The 20,402-nt window shown below is 37.8% G+C and overlaps 1 protein-coding gene across 1 annotated transcript; it reads left to right on the top strand.

Moving 5' to 3' along the window:
* The first annotated feature begins 2,855 nt into the window (after positions 1-2,855).
* Positions 2,856-7,559, top strand: Sap30 (SIN3-associated polypeptide 30). The gene is made up of 4 exons (XM_080271432.1): positions 2,856-3,023; positions 3,521-3,658; positions 4,319-4,396; positions 7,434-7,559. The coding sequence occupies exons 1-4, from the start codon at positions 2,856-2,858 to the stop codon at positions 7,557-7,559; spliced, it is 510 nt and encodes a 169-aa protein (XP_080127558.1).
* The last annotated feature ends 12,843 nt before the right edge of the window (positions 7,560-20,402 follow it).

Genomic DNA, 20,402 nt, shown 5'->3' on the forward strand with positions numbered 1-20,402 from the left:
ACCAACTTGCTGCATACTTGATCAACTCACCCCTTATTTGACCAGCTTGCCCCTTATTTGACCAACTTGAACATATTTGACCAACAAAGGAGATATTGCACTTATGGTATTTTAAGAATAAAAAATAGCCTTAGGATAATACCGGTATGTATATATACATACATATCAGTACATGTGTATATGTATACTGGTATATATATCACACACACACACACTGATGATTTTACTGTGAATATTCATTGCACTTCACTATATACTCTACTTCATTTGTTGGAAAAGCATTTTTTTTTTTTTTTTTACCAACTGTGTGAACATTTGATCAACTCATAGCCGAGTATTGGGGGTGACCTCCCTCCCCCCCAGGCCAGGCCATCCCTGCTTGTACTTGAAGCCACCTAAACCTGGACCCAAGCCTGAATTATTGTTGACAAGAAAATAAACACTATGCAAATTATTTAGTAGTCTGATTAAACTAATTCACCCATTCATGACATTTGGAGTTATTTACGACCAGACCAGTAGTAGAAGTGCATACAATTTTGCCCCGACCTCCCACCCCCTTGCCACAATTCTGTGGGTGAAGGAGGTCCAGATCAAGGCACCTTGATTAATGTGGTACCGTACTTGATTTTGGCTTAGACGATTCTCCTGACAGGAGGGAAACGAGTATTTTGTATTGTCCCCTAAATATACTGTATAATTATATGAAAGGAAAAACTTATGTAAAATAAAAAGATTTTTGTTCCTTTTGGAGACCTTTCCTATTATGTAAAAAAAATAAATAAAAATAAAAGAAAGCCTACCCCATTTTTAACCAACTCAGAAACAAACATTGGGGTGGTGACCCCTCACCCCCATGCCACCCCAAGCTGGGCTATCCCTGCTCATGTGTGCATATTCATGGGGGAAGGTGAAGAGTTTGAAGGATGTTTTTATATAGTACAGAACACAAACCATGGTCACAGTGAGCTTAAATTATTTACAAATAACTTGTTAATTGCCTTTGTTTCATATGTTGATACAGGTAAATCCCGGTTTAACGATGCAATTGGTTAAGTAAAAACTCATCGCTGGGTGGGGTATCGTAAATCAGGGACAATTTAACATGTAAAGTATAGGGATGGGTTTTCAAACCTTGGGTTCCCCCCTCCCCCCCAACCAAGTCCTAAACTCACCCAAAAAAAAAAAAAATAAAAAAATAAAAAAAGCCATTCTAAATGGCCAGACATCTGCAAAAGAAGCTAACCTAAGCCTAACACCTGTTAATAACTCCCTAAAACCAACAAATAAAATTTGAAAATCATAAAAAATAGGTCAGAAAATTTCAAACACCTCTCATCACTTAGCTACTTCTTGTAGGCTAAGTCCATGTCCAGTCCTGGTCGTCATCACGAGGTAGGGTGCAATACCCATCTCAAAACCTGGAGTAGGCTCACGATAGGTGGGGTAGGGTGGTATTTCTACCCCTGTCACTAATCCGGGGTATCGCACATAGGGGTATCGTAAATCAGGGTTTGCCTGTACCATACTGGACACAGGCCTCAGGTCTCTTGGCCACATCTTCATCAGGGTTTGATTGTTGCATTCTGTTGGTGTCCAGCTCCATTCCCAAATTTAAAACTGCTTCATAATTATATGTAACTTCTTGATTATCCCAATATTTGTCTGAGCTCCCAAGTGACATAACTTTGAATATATACTGTACACTGTATATAATTTTTAATTATCGTGCTGTTCTGTATTTATGAGTTGGTGAATAACTACACGGGGTTAGTTTTATCATTTTGCTTTGAGTTTAGTCTTGGGAAAGGGAATAATTACAAGAGTTACAGTTTTATCATTTTGCTTTTATTTTTCCTGGGAAAGGGTTATGTCTGTGGAGTTTCTGAACATTGTTTTAAGCTAATAATTGCCATAATACAATACCTGAAGCTACCTTGTTTCATCATACTGCAAGAACTAGATCTTACAATATCTAAATGTAGTGTTCAGTCCAATGAAATTCCTATCTTGCAACCAGTTAAAGAGTTTGTAAGCCCTTAATTTGAAGCCTTTAGAGCCTATGTGTAATTTTTTTTTATTTTTTTTTATAGCTATCAGGAACCATTTATACTTTCCATGCCATATAATTTTTATCTTGAAATACATGATGTAATTTACAACAATATGCAATAGCTACCAGTGTATCATTTGGCTAACCTGTTGCAGCGTGGAACCCAAAAGGTGGTAGTTAGTTAAATCACAGTTTTGACCCAAAAGGCGTCTGTTCATGTTTCAAGACATCCAATACCCACATTTATAATCTCCCCATTCGACAGCCACCAGGGGAATTGGGATGATTGTGCAGTAAATAATTATCATACTGGATTGTTGGTGCAGTACGGTACATTTGTAGCTATAGCATCAATTTGATTTAACAAAGTGTACATTAATTTGTATAGCAAATTTAAGTCAACTTGAAAAACAAATTGTAGCATACAGCTGTCTCAGCTATTCTGGGCATTTCATTTTTTTTATGTGCTTGCTCTGTACTGTAAGTGTTTGCTGGCCACACTGTAAGACTGAATATTGAAATGGTATTCAACATCAGATCTTCAGCCAGGCAGACTTACTTCCTTATCAGAGGTAAGTTTGTACTGGTGGTAACTGTGGAATTAATCAGAATTTTTTCTCACTTCACATTACAGTACTGTATGTATACTACAGGCCACCAGGCATTATGGTATTAGGCCTATATTTTGGAAGAGAGGATATAGCCATTTACAGTACTGTACAGCACTTACTTTAATATCAGTCTGTATAGATTATTAAGGGATGTACCACTGAACACAACTAGTCTTTCCAGGTGAGAGAAGATGAATGGGCTGAGCACAGAGGAGGACTCTGGATCACAGCACGACCAAGTGTGTTGCCTGGTGGATGCAGGGGAGCGGTGCACTCAGTTGGCTGGCAATGCTGCATACAACAAGCGTATACAGAAAACGGTGGCTCAAAGGAAGCTACGTCTGCACATGGATTCCACTGTTAGTTTGTTGCTTGTGTCCCATTTTGTTAAGCCTCCTAATCACTATATACAGTACATGCTTTCACTTTACAATTTTACGTTGACATTGTAGGAAAATCCAGATTTAATACCGTTACCTCATGTTTGAAATGTTGTGGGTATAAGATATTGTACCCGGTACTTGTTTTTGTGAGTGCGAAGATAAGATTGTTGTTTTTGTGAGTGCTAAGATAGAGTAGCTAGTTGTTCTTATGAATGCTACAACACAGTAAATATCACAATAAATGGTTTTATAATTGAGTGGCAAGTCGCACTTAAGGAAAGGTCTTAAAGTAGTTGGTTGTGTAGTAGAAGTAGATCAACATTTTCAGAAATTTATTGAGAATTCAGTTAGGTAGGCCTTTTAACAGAATTGGTGGTCAGTGACAAATGCCATTGGCTAAGTTTTCAAATTACATTTAGCTACTAGTTGTAAAATTTGTGTGTATAGTGCAGTAATGCCTTTCCTTTCCCCAGTCAAGCCACAACTATATTTGTGAATACCACAAGGGAGTGATCCAAAGTGTACGAGTCAAGCGCAAAAGAAGGGATTCAGAAGAGGATTATGGAGAGTTTGATGGTGACCATCCAGAGGTTGAACTTTACAATCTACAGGTGAAGTGGTTCATATTAGTATTCTGACCAGTCATATTTCTGGCCTGTCATATTTAGTAATCAGAACTGTATGTAATTTTTATTCATAACCTGAATAGGTGACACATCAGTCACAATCTTCAGGAGGTCTTTTTTGCAACCTATGTTTGAGCTGTGCAAGAGAATATGAGAGAGATGTCAGCATACAGCAGCACTAATAGACAGCAGAGCTACACTGTCACACACACATCCCACAGCTCCCCCAATTCTCCTGAGAGTAGCCAGTAGTGGGTTCACATCCAGATGAACCTGGACCCACAACAACGTCATAGTTGCATGAACGAGAATGAATTTGGGAGTTTAGGACCTGTTGTATTCTAATAAGCTTGTGATTGTTATGCCCTGGTGATAGTACTTGTTTCTTAGTGCATTAGGTGCTACCAGCATTCAGACACGTACTATGTAGTTCCATTCATAATCATAGTTAAGGGTATCTTCTTACTCCTAAAATGCTTGTGATATACAGTATATAATAAATTTGAACTGTACAGTACACAGTAAAATGTGCATTGAAAACATCACTGGTTTCTGACATGATTGAAAACATCATTGAAAACAGATGTACATTGGGCAAGAAATGAGTGTGAACTATAATCACTAATGCTGACCCTTTATATACAGGTAAACACACTGAGAAGGTACAAGCGGCACTACAAAATTCCCACCAGACCAGGACTTAACAAAGCACAGCTGGTAGATGTAAGTTTTTTTCTCAAAGAACATACATTAGTGTCTCAAATTTGTGTCTTCAGCTACTGTAGTTCAGGTTGTTTGATACTGCAATATCGTATTTATTTAAGTTTTTATGATCTTGTCCATTATAGTAATACTAGTACTGGTATGTACTTTTTGGCAGCTTGGAAAAAAGCTGGTCATTGTAATGATATCACTGTATTTTGAAAGCAGCTGAAAGTTTAGAGAAGTATGTCAGGCCATGTAGAAATGGTGGAAGGATAGATGAAAGCTGGGGAGAAGATACTAGAGAATTAAGTGATATTGTCATTAAACCAAGAACTGTGACTTATATCAGAAAATGGCCAGCAGGCAAGTGCAACTTGCATCACTTTAGTCAGGAAAAATAAAATGTATTTTTCTGCACTGTTTTGAGACCAGTAGGTGATACCATTTGGAACAATTTTTCAGCCACTATTCCCCCTCTGTTCATGCTGTATTTTTTAATGCTGTTTCCCCTGAAACTTGAAAGTTAAGCATGCACGCTGACTACAATGTTGCACATATTGACCTAAAAAATTGGCAAATGTATACTTTGAAATTTGATCTTTCATCTTACCATGATAGAAAAATGTCGGATAGAAATAAAAGTTTGATAATTTTTCATCATCAGATGTGAAACTTGAACTTAATGCATAGTGACTAAACTATGAGGGATATTGACTTTTTACTAACTCAATGCATATTGACTAAACTATGAGGGATATTGACTTTTTCCTAGACATACAAGTGCCTTGACATTTTCTGTTTCACGTTAGGGTAATAAAACTGGTTTCTGATATCATTGAAAACAGATGTACATTTGAGCCTGCAAATATCCTCTTCCTTTACTGCCCAAGTCCCACTACCATATAGCATTACACTGCTAACACATGCTGCATACAAAGATCCCTTAGCACATAGGGCAAGTCCTCTCGGTGTCAGGAGAGGCAAGGGCTCTCTGAACTTCTTCCAACCACTCCTCATACTTTCTGCAGAGCTAGTTCCAGCCCCACCTCCGGCACATAACGTGCCTCCCAAATAACAAAACTCTTCCACACACTCAGGAGACTTACCAGCAAGTTCAATCCTTTCACACCTGACAATCTTCACCTGCTCTCCGCGACACACCGCCACATGGAATTAGCATTATCTCACAGTCTACCTCTAATACCACTACATCTCTTATGCACCCACTTATCGCAGACACTGCACAAGATGGGATTACTGACCATGCCCTTGTGTCAGATTCACATGGCCAATCTCTTTCTTTGACAGTACTGCCATCAACCCTAGATATCATCACTTTTGTTTTATCTGCATTTATGCTTAAGCCCTCGTGCCCCATATCATCTCTCCACTTCCTAAATCTTTCCTCTGCCTCCCTTTCATTATCTGCAATCAACGCCAAATCATGAGCATACAACATATCCCGTGGGAGTCCATTCCTGAAGTCACGTTAGAGCTTCAAGTACCGTGATAAACAACAAGGGACTCAAAACTGACCTCTGATGCACACCAACATTCACGGAAATTTCGTCACTCATATCTCCATTCAATTTAACCTGGGTGCGAGCACCCACACACACACACAGAGTGAAAGAGAGAGAGAGAGCCTCTGTGGTGTAGTGATAGAGTGTGCGTTTCGTACACTGGTGAACCAGGGTTCGTGCCCCACCAGGGTAATAAACCTTGGGAGTGTTCACCCGGCCACGTACTGCATTGGCGGACACAAGGGGTGCTGTGGTTGAACCAGTGTTGCTTAGTATAAAGTATGCTTGCACCCAGTCGGCTTGCGCGGGCCGATTACACTTGGTTCACAAACTACACACACATCCATAGCCACCTACAACACTACAATTATACTTACAAGCACTTCTTACCCTACAGTACATACAATCTCTACCAGACAGCCTAAGCCACTTGGTAGAGATACATTGGCTGTATCGTCCCAACTTTGGTCAGGATAGGCCGGTCCTTCAGTGGATACTCAAACGGCTGATGATGATGATGATGAAGATATATATATGTATATATATATCACTCAATGTAGTGCTGCTCTCAGGTGTTTGCCCTTTCCTCTCGTCCGTCTTTCTTTGTTTCCACTCTCTTCTGTCTTTCTTTCCTTCATTCTTTCCTCGTCCTTCTGCCTGTGGGTGACTCTGCAGTGAGTGACAAGCCAAATGGTTTCCTGTACACCAGGAAATCATGTGCTATGCTGAGTGGTAACCATATAACCAAATTTGGGGGCCTGGAGGTGTAGTGGGTAATTACAGCACTCCAGTCGGATTGAACTGGTGAAGTTTTATATCCAAGGGATGGTTGGGGTTTATTGCTTTTGTAATGCCACTCGGATGAGTGAAGCTGGTTACTCTCATCTTAATTGTCAGAACCAACTTGCCTAGCCCCAGGCTCCTACACTTCTCATGGGGCAATTCTTCTTAGATCAGATAATGAGGTTGTTTAGTAGAAATGGGTAATTTTGTATTTTGCAGTATCAGCAGGGTTGGTTTGATTTTAGTGGATTATCCTTTGAAGTGCATTGTTGTACTGTATTACTGTGTTTAATCACTCTCATCTTAAATGTCGGGACCAACTTGCCTAGCCCCGGGCTCCTACGCTTCTCATGGGGCGACATAGGATTGGATGATGGATGGATGGAAGTATTTGAGGTGTAATGAAATACTAGATTTTTTATTTTTATTTTTATTTTTTTATTTATTAATTTTTTTTTTATGGGGGATAATCATTTTAGTACCATATCCAGACAGCTTTGGCTGTCTCTTGTTTCTCATGCTTTTTCAGTTGGCTTTCTTCTTTTTTCACCATTAAACTTTCATTTTCCCATGCCCTGTTTCATTGATACATTGGTATCTCACCTGTATGTATCATTTGCACATGTCTGTACTATCTCTCTAGTATAGGTTACTTCTGTTATCCATTCCAGCACATGACATCAGATTCCTGTAAATTATTCCTATTTACCAAAGTTATATAGTTAACTAGCATTTTATTTTTGTTTCAGATCCTAATGAAACACTTCCGGACAGTTCCAGTAGCAGAAAAGGAGTGTCTCACATATTTTATCTACATGATTAAGGCTAATCGATCAAAATTTGACCAGAGAAATGGTTCAAGTATTGATACATGACTTTAGGTACCAACAAAGAAATATACATTATGTTAAGCCGTAACATAGTAATTTATTCTCATTGATTTTCTAAAGCAGTCACTTCCAACAGATAGGATATAGAAAGATTATTGCCCTCATAAGTTTCTTATATATTTGGATATTAATGATTGTTATGTATCATTCCAGAATGCAGTCTCATTACCGAAAATGTGATTAATCCATTTGCAAATCTCATTTCATTTAATGAAGCTCCTACAGAGTGTTTTTTTTTTTTTTAACAGCCTTTGATAAACTTAACCAGAGGAAAATTTTTAGCATTAGAACATAGTTGTATTGTAAATAGCAATATATTTTCTGGTTTGCACTACTATGAATGGAAAAGTTGCTGATAGGTTTGAAAAGCTCAACATTAGTTGAGGGAACTATTGGTGCAATATATCCTTCTATGTATGTACTGTACATTACTGTGTAGCGAAAAAGTGGAGAGGGTTAGCTGTAGTTTTATTATACCGTAGCTGTATCCTTGTAACAGGAGTGTGTTGTGATACATCAAGTTTACCTGGTATTTGATCTAATTTCTAAAACAGCAAACAAAACAGTGAATCCATGGTTTGAGATTGGGTATGGTAGAATATTGTAGATGATGATCACGTATCATATCTATGTTTTATCTGCCTATAGCCAGATGCCTTAATCCTGTAAGGTATGGTTACAAACAATTCACCTACATGTCCCCCTGTCTTCTTCCATTTGGTTGCCTTCCCACCAGCTTGCACTTCTCATGTATCTCCCCATTGTATTTTAGAACTTTTGAAAGTGGAAGGTAATTCTGTATGGTGTATTGTTCAAGATGGTGATGGAAGAGGAAAGCTTTTGAAAAAGATCACAGTGAATCTGAATAAGGAGTACCGGTGAAACTACCTTTTCACAATGAAAACCACATTACACACAGCAAGTCCTCATTGTCTTTCTTTTTTTCTTTTTTTTTTTTCTTTTATTCTTTTTCTTTTTTTAAAATAAGTATTGCCATTAAAGTTTAAAGCTGATTTACCAGTTTCAGCACACAGTACCAAATGTAAAAGTTGTGGCTTTTTAAACAGTTCCATGATGTATAATGAGGACCACCTGAATAAGAGAGAGTGACAGAATACATTATGAATGGGTTAGGTAGTGCATCTGGAGGTAAAAATTATACAGAGAGGTTGTTCCATAATTGTGACATTTTTAAGGTATCACATGTGGGATTTTTAGATTTGTCAGTATCTGCGGCACAGAAATCATATAATTTAAGGTGAATGACTCATCAAGTGCAAGGGATTTATTAATAATTTCTCACTTGATACATTTTCAGTTGGCATTCTTTTACAGCCATAGTTTGTGAACAGTACGGGTACTTCAAGTACCATAACATTTAAGCAGTCGAAAACACTTTTCAAATAGAATAACGTTGGTTCAATGCTAAAATGCCATTATGGATAATTAAAGTTTATGGCTAAAAGTACAGTACTTGCTTTATGATCCATACTTCATCCTAACTTTTGATGGGAAAATGAAGTCAAGATGGTGATGATATTTCAAATAAGATGAGTACATGCTTGTACTGTAATTCATACACATTAGATATGGATGCCCCTCATAAAAACAGTCTTCACTACACAATTTAGTTCCATACAATGTGATGGATACTCAACTCTCCTGAAAAATAGAAACATAAAGGTACATACTGTAATTTCATCTGTGGACTAAATTCCTTTCAAACTTGTTACACTTGTTACCTCTCCTACGTATGATTGACATATTGTTTTCAATCCTCACCATTCACCATATTATAGAGCAACTTGTGGAAGGATGGTAATGAATGTGTGTAGGATTCTCTGGTATAAATTCATTTTTCGTGGGGGAGAGGTGAAAGTATGGTACAAGACAAGGACATACTGATAATAAAACATCTTCAAGGTGCAAAGTACTATATACAGTAGTTTTAGAAATATAAAAAATATTTTACATCCTCAAATTTTGTTTTTATACAAAAATCAAGAAAACATTTTGACTGCCTTTTAAGGTGCCATTATACATTGAGTGTTAAGTGAGGAATTATTTTTCTTTAACATCACTGGAAAGGTGTTGCTATGCAACAAAATCCAGGAGGGAGTACAGTGCTTCAGAAATTGTGTGATTTAAAAGTTAATGTAGAAGACTGAATGAGCAGTTTGAAGAAATTGCTAGCTATTGAGGAAAGTAGTTCATTTAGAGAGTATCGGGATATAGATCATAGACATTTACTAATCATCATCAACTAAACCTGTGTTGCCCCATGAGGAATATACAAGCCCTGGGCTAGGCAAGTTGGTCCTGACATTTAAGATGAGAGTGACCAGCTTCACTCATCCCTGGGTGGCATTATGTGAACAGCAAACCCCAACCACGCCTTGTATGTGAACCGACATAGGGTCAATCCAGTTAGAACGCCATAATTACCCACTAAACCACCAAGCACCATAGTTTGGTTATTTGGTTACCATCCAGTGTAGTAAATGGTTTCCTGGTGTTCAGGAACGGCAGGTCACTCAGTACAGAGTCACCCATGGAGAGAAGGAAGAGGAAGAATGTTGTAAGAGGAAGGAAGCTTTTGAGTAAAAGACAGTGCTCAAGGATTGAGACTCATTATTGTCAAATGAATATAGAAACATTTTAGATGTTATGGACATAGTCTGTCTAAAGACTTCACATAAATAGAGTGGTAAAAAGAAAAAGGAAGATTTAGGGTAATGTTGGAAGATGATATACTGTGTTAAATGATTTGTACAATTCATTGGTAAGGGAAGGAAGAGAAAAGCGAGCAAGTGAGAGAGAGGTTTAGTATTAGTGGTTTTTTGTAGCCTCAGGTTCACCTGAAGTATGAACCCAGTGAACTGTAGGTTGAAGTAAGTTAACCATTTTCCTTTTGAAGGAAGAGAGGGAGGTGAGGGATATTTGTACAGCCAGGTAGCATAGCTGCTTGGCTATTATCATTGCCCCCACATGAAGGTGTCCTTTGGCACCAAGAGAACCCTGTAAAAAGGGAAAAAAAAAAAAAAAAACTTTTTATAACTAATTAATAGAAACTGGATCATTATATCTGATATTTAATGATATTCTAAAGTTACATATCCACTGTAATTCATGAAATAGATTACAGTACCATAAGTGTACACGTATGTTTTAATTTTCAATAAGTTCAGTATGTTTCCATTCAATACTAGTTTAACCATCTTGTGGTTGATCAAACAGTCATCTGCTTTTCTCCTATAATTATGTACCATACCTAAGGATATTGTTTGGCTGTCTCAAAGAGATTGTTGAAGCTGAAACTTAGTAATTTGTTCATTGTAAATAGGGTTTTGCTCTAATCTTGAGATGGTTTGGTCATGCCTATTCCTTGATGGAGAGTTGTGAGCTAGTAAGGCATCCAAGATAATGATGAGGGTGTAAGTTATAGGTAAAAGATTGATTAGTTCAGAATGTCATGTCTAAAGATAGTGGGTGGCATCAGTGAGATACCAAAATATGGGAGATAGAAAATGGAAAAGAAACTGAAATATGTTAGTGCAGTAGACAGTGTGATACTAAAAATTACCAGTATGTTGTTCTTAGAAATTGCAGGGGAGCTCCTTATTGAGTGTAAATGTGAAGTGTGATAGTCAGCAGTATTGGCAATGAAGAAATGATTGTAGTGTAGAAGAAATATGCAAGGCAGATGAAATTCTGATGTTTGTATTACAAAGTGGACACAATTACAAGAAGGCTTTCAACTTTTCATTTGTGTATGCTTTAAAAGAAAAAACGTTTTTAATATCTCTCTGGCTCAGAAAAACAGTGTTCTAGGTTTGAATGTAATCAGTTCTGTGAAATTGATTATTGCATAGTTTGACATAGGGGTTCTGTATTTTATTTGTATTCCTCTATCTGACCTGGGCCACAGATGGAGGGGAAGATGTAAGATGAGGTAGTGTGTATGAACCTTAAATCTAGAGGTATTAGTTGAGAGCTAATGCAGGACAGAGACAGGTGGAGTGCTGCTGCCAAAGCGACCCATCTGACCCATGCTGCATGGAAAATGTATGTAAGACTAAAGATGATGATTTCTCTGTCCCTGTCTGTACAGCATAGTATCTGCCTCCCATGTGGTGCCTAAGATCACTTCCAGATGGTAACATGTTTATTAAGGGGAGCAGACAGTTGTTACTTATGAAGGTACATTTGTTTTTCTTATATTTGTCTGATTTTTTATATGTTTTGTTACTTTATATGAGCAATAACATCCCAAAGTTTGAGTAAATTTGGTCAATTAGTTTTCACAGAAAAAATAATATATGCATAATATGTATAAAAAAGAAGAGACACGAGAAATGGGAAACCAGGAGAAGTGTGTTCATCTGATCCCTATAATATTTGGCAGTTTTACTAATAAAACCCTCATTAATGAATTGCCCCAACAGTTTTTTAATATTCTTCACCATTGCTGAACAAAAAAATTCCCAAAATGCCTATATATTTATCCCAAATTTTACCCCTTTTTCCCATGTTCAAAAAATCATTACAGTCATGTTTGTCAGTCTCTGAGAAAAATATATGGCCAAAATGTTCCCCTTTCATTCCTCTTTTTGTAGGTATTTTGCTTTTTGTCTTAGGTTCAAAACTAATGGAGTTATATCACTGCAAAGGACTGTAAGTTTAATTCCAAGATATCACTCGTTTTCTGTTGACTTGCAGTGTCTTTATGATTCGAAACAACTAAGGTACTTTTTTTGTATTTTATGAGTTAGGATTAGGGATGGTTATGAAGAGGTAGAGAATGCTGGAGAAAACAAAGATGGAGAAAAAGACGTAGAAGGTTGGGGGTCATCAGGTGAGGTGGTGGTGGTGGGGGGGCAAGTGAGAGGGGAGGTGGCAATGGTGGAGAAAAAACTGCTGCTTCCAACACGTTTTTCTTCCATTGAAATGGCGTCAAATTCTTCTCTGCTGCTTTCTGACACTGCAGTAGCTTCTTAGACAGTTGCCCCATCTTCAAAAAGTGTGCAAAAACAATGACATATGGCCAAGATTAGCACAGACTGAGAACAGGTTGAAACCAAGGCTGGCACGTCTCACCCCTTCCTGTGTCATCATCATCTCTGGTGTTTCCCTGCCTCACTACCTCACTCTGCACAGTCACACTCCCATTGCCAGACGTATGACATAATTTTTACAGGAAAAAAAAAGGAAAAAAATCAGGAAAACAATAGTCTGTCTATCTATCTATTTCCAGATACCTCAGTCCCATTCAGGGTGGCCACAAACAAATCGCCTCCACATCACCCTGTCCCCCACCATTTCACTGCCTTGCCCCCAACTCATGCCCCCCTCTCTCATATACCTCTCCACCCCATCCCTCCATCTCATCCTCGGCCTCCCCCTCTCTCTCCCCCCCTCCACCTCACTCACATACACTCTCGTCGTCAGTCTTTCACCCTCCATCCTCTCCACATGGCCAAACCACCTCAGTGTATTCCTCCTAACGCTTCCTGTCACATCCACACCACAATGTTCCTTTATATCCTCATTTGTCAGCCTGTCACTCCATGTGACTCCACAGGCTTCTCTTAAATAACTCATTTCCACTGCTCTCACTCTTGACTTGTGCCCTTCCAACAACGTCCAAGGTTCACTTCCATACGGTAGAGTTGGTATGACAATACTGTCATGTAGTAACGTTTTCACTTCCACGCTCACTTCCCTGCTTCTTATCACTGCTTTCAAGGAACCAGCAACCTTTCTTCCCTTCTGTACCCTTTCAAGCACTTCACCCTCCAAACCTCCATCCTTACTTATCACACTACCCAAGTTCAGTACTTAAACATACTCATTTTCCAATTCCTCACCATCCAACCTTGCTGTACATTCACTGACTTCACCTCTCTCAAAGACCATCACTTTACTCTTCCCTACATTCACCTTTAGATTCCGTTTCTTACACAGTCTCCCAGACTCATCCACCAAGCCTTGCAGCTCCCCTTCGTCTTCACTCAACAACACAGTATCATCTGCAAACAACAGGACAGGGAGTTTCCAAACACTACCCTCTCTCACCAGGGCCACTTCAGCATCCACTACCCTACCTTGTACCTCTTTTATTACCCCATCCATGTACAGATTGAACAACCATGGAGACATGACACATCCCTCTTTCAACCCAACCTTCAACGAGAAAAATTCACTCAGTTCACCATCCACACACACTGCAGCCTTAACACCATCATACATACTCTTCACAGCATTCAACAACTTCCCATCTACTCCATATATTCTAAATACTTTGCATAATCCTTGTCTATCCACCCTGTCATGTGCTTTCTCCAAATCCATGAAAGCCGCATACAACTTCTTTCCCTTCTCTAGAAACTTTTCCACTATAGATATAAGAATGAATATCTGATCTACACAACCTCTTCCCTTCCTAAAGCCTCCCTCTTCTTCTCCAACTAATTCCTCTGTTATTTCCCTAACTCTGTCAATAAGTATCCTACCATTCACATTTCCTATTATACTAAGAAGACAAATGCCCCTATAATTACCACAGACTTCTTTTTCCCCTTTTCCTTTGTACAAAGGAATAATTATACCTGACTTCCAATCCTCCGGAACTCTTCCTTCCTCCCAGGCCAATCTGCACATCTTCCACATCCATTCTACTACTATCTCTCCCCCATGCTTCAACATTTCACCACACACTCCATCAATTCCTGGAGCTTTCGCCAATTTAACTTTCTTCATTGCTTCCACAACTTCTGTCCTACTGATTTCTTCCTGTCTTCTCACCTCCCTCCTTCTCCCAGCCATTCCCTAGCCATTTATACTTGCATTACTTCCATCCTATATGTTCAACAATTCCTTAAAGTGTTCTCTCCATCTGCTCACTTTTTCTCCCTTCTCCACTAGTAATCTACCGTTTTTATCTTTCACTCCCCTCGTAACTTCACTTCCACCCTGTCTTACTCTCTTCACCTCTTTCCAGAACATTTTCTTACAGTCCCTCCACTTTACACTCAAATTCCTTCCAAAACAGTGGTCATAGTATATATTGCATAGAAAATGGATATTTCTGCAGGGAAGTGACCTCAGAACTGGAATTACAAAATAATTTTTTTTGAAGGGGAAAGAATTGTACAGCTGTCAAATTTTTACAGAGAACGAGTGATGCTTGAAGCTATTTTATGGGATAACTTTCGCAAAATGCCTTTGTCAGTCGAAAATCGGTCCCTGCTGGCGTCCGCTCCCCTTAACTGATATTGATTTTTGTTCCATCCATCATCCAATCCTATGTTGCCCTATGAGGGGCGTAGGTGCCCGGGGCTAGGCAAGTTAGTCCTGACATTTAAGATGAGATTATTTTAATGCATGTTGGTTATCTAAAGGAGATTAATTATGATTGAAGGTCATTCCCTTGATAAGAATTCCAGGGGAGTTACTGTAACTGATCATCTGTTCATCACCATAAGGTACTGTTTTGTCAACCCCTTGAAACTGGTGATGTATCCCATTGGTTTATTCTTGCCATCTCCAGATGATTTTATTTGTTAGAAGAGTTGTGTAATGAAGGGATGGTGAATGCCATATCCAACTCCCTTTCCTTTCATCTGAATAGTTTTTAAATGAATAAAATTATCAGATATCAGAATGAAGCAGAATACATCATCAGACTAAGGAGGTTGGTCATATAGCAAATCTAGTACTGAGCATACCTGGTACTACTACTCTGCCTCCCCTTATATATTTTTTCATACAGGTTTTTTATCATCTGCAGGAGAGAATTATTCTGATTTGATCAGTACTCTCTGGAAAACTATTGTATTAGCAGAATATGAAACTTAATGCATCTGAGATTTGTTGTTGTACACCCAAGAGTGAATTGGTATATCATATTGTATATGTTAGAGACTGACAGTTTTTCAGTAGATCTTAAGTTGATAAAAGGAATGTTAACCCAAAGCAAACTTGAACCTTTAATCTAAGACTTGCTAATACTGTATATGCCATTGTATAGCTGTGTCATAAAATAGGGGGTCATATTCTATTTGGTTTTAAAGGGTTTGTAACACCTCTGCCCTAACAATTTATTCTGCACGTTACACTTTGGCATCTTGTATGTTATTAAGGCAAATCATGTTTGTATTAAAGTAGTACAAGTAGCGTAGGAGACAAGGTGTAATATGCAAACTGAGTAGCAAAGGAAGAGGTACCGGTACTATGAAAAATTCTTGCCACGTAGAATGTGGGCCAGAAACTTCATTCTTCAGTGCATTCATTACAGCTGTATTTTGGCATATATTTGGACGTTATTTCTTCTGTGAAGAAAAGATTATGCCTAGAGTCGTGCAAGCCACTGAACAGATTATTGATGGTTAATTCTCAGCTAAGATTTATGGACTCTCATAGCACGTTAACTCCTTCAAACGTGATGTAGGTTTTATTTTTCTTGGTGTTTCTGGAGGATTTTATTTAAGTTAGGAATTGCCTCTCATATGGAAGGGATTAAAAAAGACTATATCTAACTCCAGTTTGAAAAGTCTCCCAAGTTGAATGAAATACTGTAGTCAATTGGCCAAAATATAATTAAATAATGCTGTCACTGGAATGAATGGTTAACCCCATGAATTGGGTGGTATAATGTTTTATTCTTGCTATCACCAGACAGTTGCATTCAGCTTTGAGAGATTTCCTGAACGAGAGAGGGTAGATACCCTATAACCTTCCCTCATCCTGTAGCGCAAGGGATCTTTCCTAAAGGTGAATAGATCATCTGGTGGTAGGAAAAACAGATTGTTAATAGTTATCATCATAATGAAGGGGTTAATGTGCACCATTATTGCTGCTTTAGACTGATTATGTTATTCTAAGGGCTGTATTATTAAAACTGGGTGCACAAAGGAGTAGGCAGTCCCATGGTACATGATCAGCCATTGTCAAAGCACCAGTGAGAATAGGAAATGGTTAGACTGCATTCCACTGTATTAATCATGTGTTTCAGTAATGACGTAAAAATCTTAATATTATCGGTTTTAATAATAAGGCCCTTAGAACATGATGTGGATATGATGCAAACGGAGATGCTGTTTGGATGTACTGTATTTTACATGTATTTGTTTTCTGAGTACTGTATGTGTTCAAAAAAGAGAGTCTAAAGATTTATTTTATTATTGTTTTAACCCTTTATACCCAAGGAAATATTTTACTCTTGCTATGTAGTCAGTTTTATTCAGCTTAGAAAAATCAGATTGTGAGTGTATAAATGGTGATTTTTTATAACCCCACTGCTGCAAATTGTTTCTTCAGAGTCAGTTAAATAATTTGACAGTAGCAAGAATAAAATGAAAAAAAATCTTTGGATTCAAGGGGTTAAGGATTTCTTTGCTTTGATTGCTTATAGTGTTGAGATTATGCTAGTAAGAATTTGATTTCTAGTCTTTTTTTCATAAGTTTTGCAGCCCAGTAATGCTCTCATTGCATTATACACCTACTGTTAATTATTTAATTTGTCCACCTTAACTTGGTAAAGATTTTCATTCCTTTGTAGCCTGTTTCTCATAGCTCAGTAGCAGGTGATGGCAACTATGATCCACTCACTTGATGTAGTGCTTCCTACTTCTTTTTAAGATGACTGCACTGAGTGTGGCATCCATCCAAGGCCCAAACCTCCACGCTGTTTCCTGTGCCTTACTGTGATGAGGCATTGTCCACCACAAGGGAACATTGGTTTACTGCATGGGATGGCCCTGCAGGGGCTATTGCCTTTCTGCAGTTGATGGATCTTTTCAGCCAGAAAGATTGAGGTTCCTTTAGTATTACCACAGCTCTACATTCTTTCTATAGCAGTTCATTGTGACTAGTGCCGTATTTTAATATTGTCTCTTGTACAGCCCAGATTCAAGATGGAGAGGTAGCTCAATCAGTAGAGAGGTGGCCTGAAGTCCTAATGGACCCAGGTTCAAATCCCCGCTGGGGCAGGGAACAGTCTAAGGATTTGAATTTCATTAAATCAGGCTTTACTGATCTACCAGAAGACCCGCCGACATGTAAAAATACCCCTGCTAATACCAATACACCAGCCCTGTATGAGACAGCCCTATCATGTATTCAATATGGATGGGGGCGTGTTAGCACCGAAGTGGTGACATGTAGAGGTGTATGGTATGTAGGATGACAGCTGGGCCTTGATAGCAGGCTGTGAAACCTATGGCCAGAGTCAGGCACTTAAAAAAAAAAAAAAAAAAAAAAAAAAAACTAAGTGGACACTTATTAGACAGTTACAGCAGTGATTTGCAAAAGCACAATACATTATTTGATATTATTTCAAAGTTTTATTCCTTTCAGTCAGACAATGTATTTTCTCATTTTTACTCTTGCAACCACCAGATGGTTTTATTCAATACAGGACAGACCTCTGGAAGTGAATGGGTTAACGAAGGCAATATGTAATTCCTCCAGTTTAAAATGTCTTTTCAAAACATAGTAAAATTATCTGGTGAGAGTAATGGTAGAATATAAAATGTGTCGTTGAAGTGAAGGGGCTAAGCTGATTATTTATTAACATTACTAAATATTGTGTACAGATGCCTGATGTGTTTCTCAACAGTCTTCATTACATGTTATATTGAGCAACATAGTAGTGTTATGGTTCTAAACTGACATTACAGCATTAAGAAAATATACAATCATATTGTAATAAATGTACACAAAGTGTTGTTTAGTTTGATATGCATATTGATGTTTAGTTGTGTTTCAGTATACCTGAAAAATCTTTTTACTTCACCCAGGTTTTCAGGAGACAAGAGAAATGATGAATTTTGTGTATTATTGGTGGTCGAGTACTGTACCATATCCCTCCAGCCAGGTGTGGTCCTTAAGGGTATGTTTCTTTAGAGTGATTGGGGTTTTTTGCTCACACAATTTTCAGTTGGGAGCAGGCAACTGGTCACTCTCATCTTGTTATATCTGAAACAAATAACCTAATCTAGGGTCTCTAAACTCTTGGTGGATCAATGAAGAATTGGGTGAAGGATGACATATTGAAAACACTGGAAGGAGCAGATATAAACCTTGATGTACAGTAAGTGAAAGGATATAGTTGTGATTTGTAGGCAAAGTGTTAGATGAGATGAGTAAATGATTGGAGATATCTAAATAGGTTTCATGGAGGTCTAGTTATTCCAACCTCTTAAGATGAATTTTCAAAAAAGAAAAAGAAAATTGCCGGACTGTATATTATATAGACTGTCTTTATCCATTCATTCATCCATCATCCCATCATTTATTGTTCCAACAAGAGCTTAGATGCCATGGACTAAGCAACTTGGCCCAGATATTTAATGTGAGAGTAAACATTTGGTTGCCCTGAGTGGCATTTTGGGAGCATAAAGTTCCCATTACCCCTCAGGTGTAAAGTCTTAAAACGACATCCATTTGGAGTGCATGAACCCACTAGACCATCGAGTGTTATACTTCGTTGTAAATACAGTACAGCACACAGGTTTTCATGGTTGTCAGTCTGCTAAGTTGGCTCACTGGCATACATATATTGTATCACTGCTTCATCATGATCCTGACCCTTTCTCCCACTTGCTTCATCAGTAGATAATTTCTGTCATGCATTTCTGTTATCAGTTTGAGCTATTATGTCTTCACATTGACTTATTTTACTTCAAGGAAAAGTAAGTTCTTCATTGTTGTGTTAAACAGGCTAACCACTGGAAGGGTCATTTACCCCAGCATAAAGGACAATGGTTGAAAGTTGATGTTGTAATTAAATTTTATTGAGATATGCTCTGTATGTCATGTGAGAATGACTTTCTAAATCAGATGAGTATTTGTTTTTTATCAGAATGCATAGTGTTTATAAGTAAAGCAGGTACATATGCAGTACAAAACGTTGTTATTTTTTTATTTTTTTTATTTTTTTATGCGTAGAACAAGGAACCAAAGGCCAGGAGCCTGCAATTATTGTTCCTTTCAAGAGAAAAACAAAATACAAAATACAGAATTCTGTATAATGACAGGAATGTATGGAATATGATGTGGTATTTAGTGTATCATGTATGAAAAGGAATGATGTTGAGGCATTTTGTGACATTCCATAAAGCTAGAGTATAATGTGTTTTCCAAAGGAAGTTACAGTAGAGTGGTCATAACAAACTGAAAAGACAGTTCGTATTTTATACAGGTTTGTTAATGATGCCATTCAAAATCATTACTACCAACAATTACTGTGACTCAGGCAAAAATTACCTATTTCTTTGACTCATGAGATGTTTTAGAGTTTTTAAAATGCTGTGTTTTCTGTTTGTGCTTAATTTTGAATGGGATTGTATACTTCCAGCCATTACAGTCATTACTGTAGTTTTTAATCTCATTTATAGATCTGGCAATTTTTTTAAAGACACATTTTTTTAAATGGCTGACTTTTCATCTTTTTGATGTACAGTAGTTGTGTTTGAAGCTTGTGAAATTAGTCTCATGCCTTAACACAATCAATTAATCCTTGGTAGATAAACAGTCTTAAGTAGTAATATTGGATACTGTAAGTAAATATTACTTGCCAATCAAATACTGATGAGTCCTTGTATTTAATACAATGTTAGGTTATCTCTAACATGCCACACGTTTCCTTTTTATTATACTCTAAGTAAGCTCATTTGTACTCATATACAATATATACACCTTTGAATTAGCTGCATTGTATTGAGGAATTCATTATCTATATACACTCTTGTACTGTACAATAGCTTTTGCTAACCCTCTAAATCTATTCATGGTTGGAGGAAAGTAGTAACCAGTATTTCACATTGA

The sequence above is a fragment of the Coenobita brevimanus genome, chromosome 46, assembly GCF_032717465.1.
Source record: "Coenobita brevimanus isolate Jiangsu-jjx chromosome 46, ASM3271746v2, whole genome shotgun sequence".
Taxonomy (NCBI): domain Eukaryota; kingdom Metazoa; phylum Arthropoda; class Malacostraca; order Decapoda; family Coenobitidae; genus Coenobita; species Coenobita brevimanus.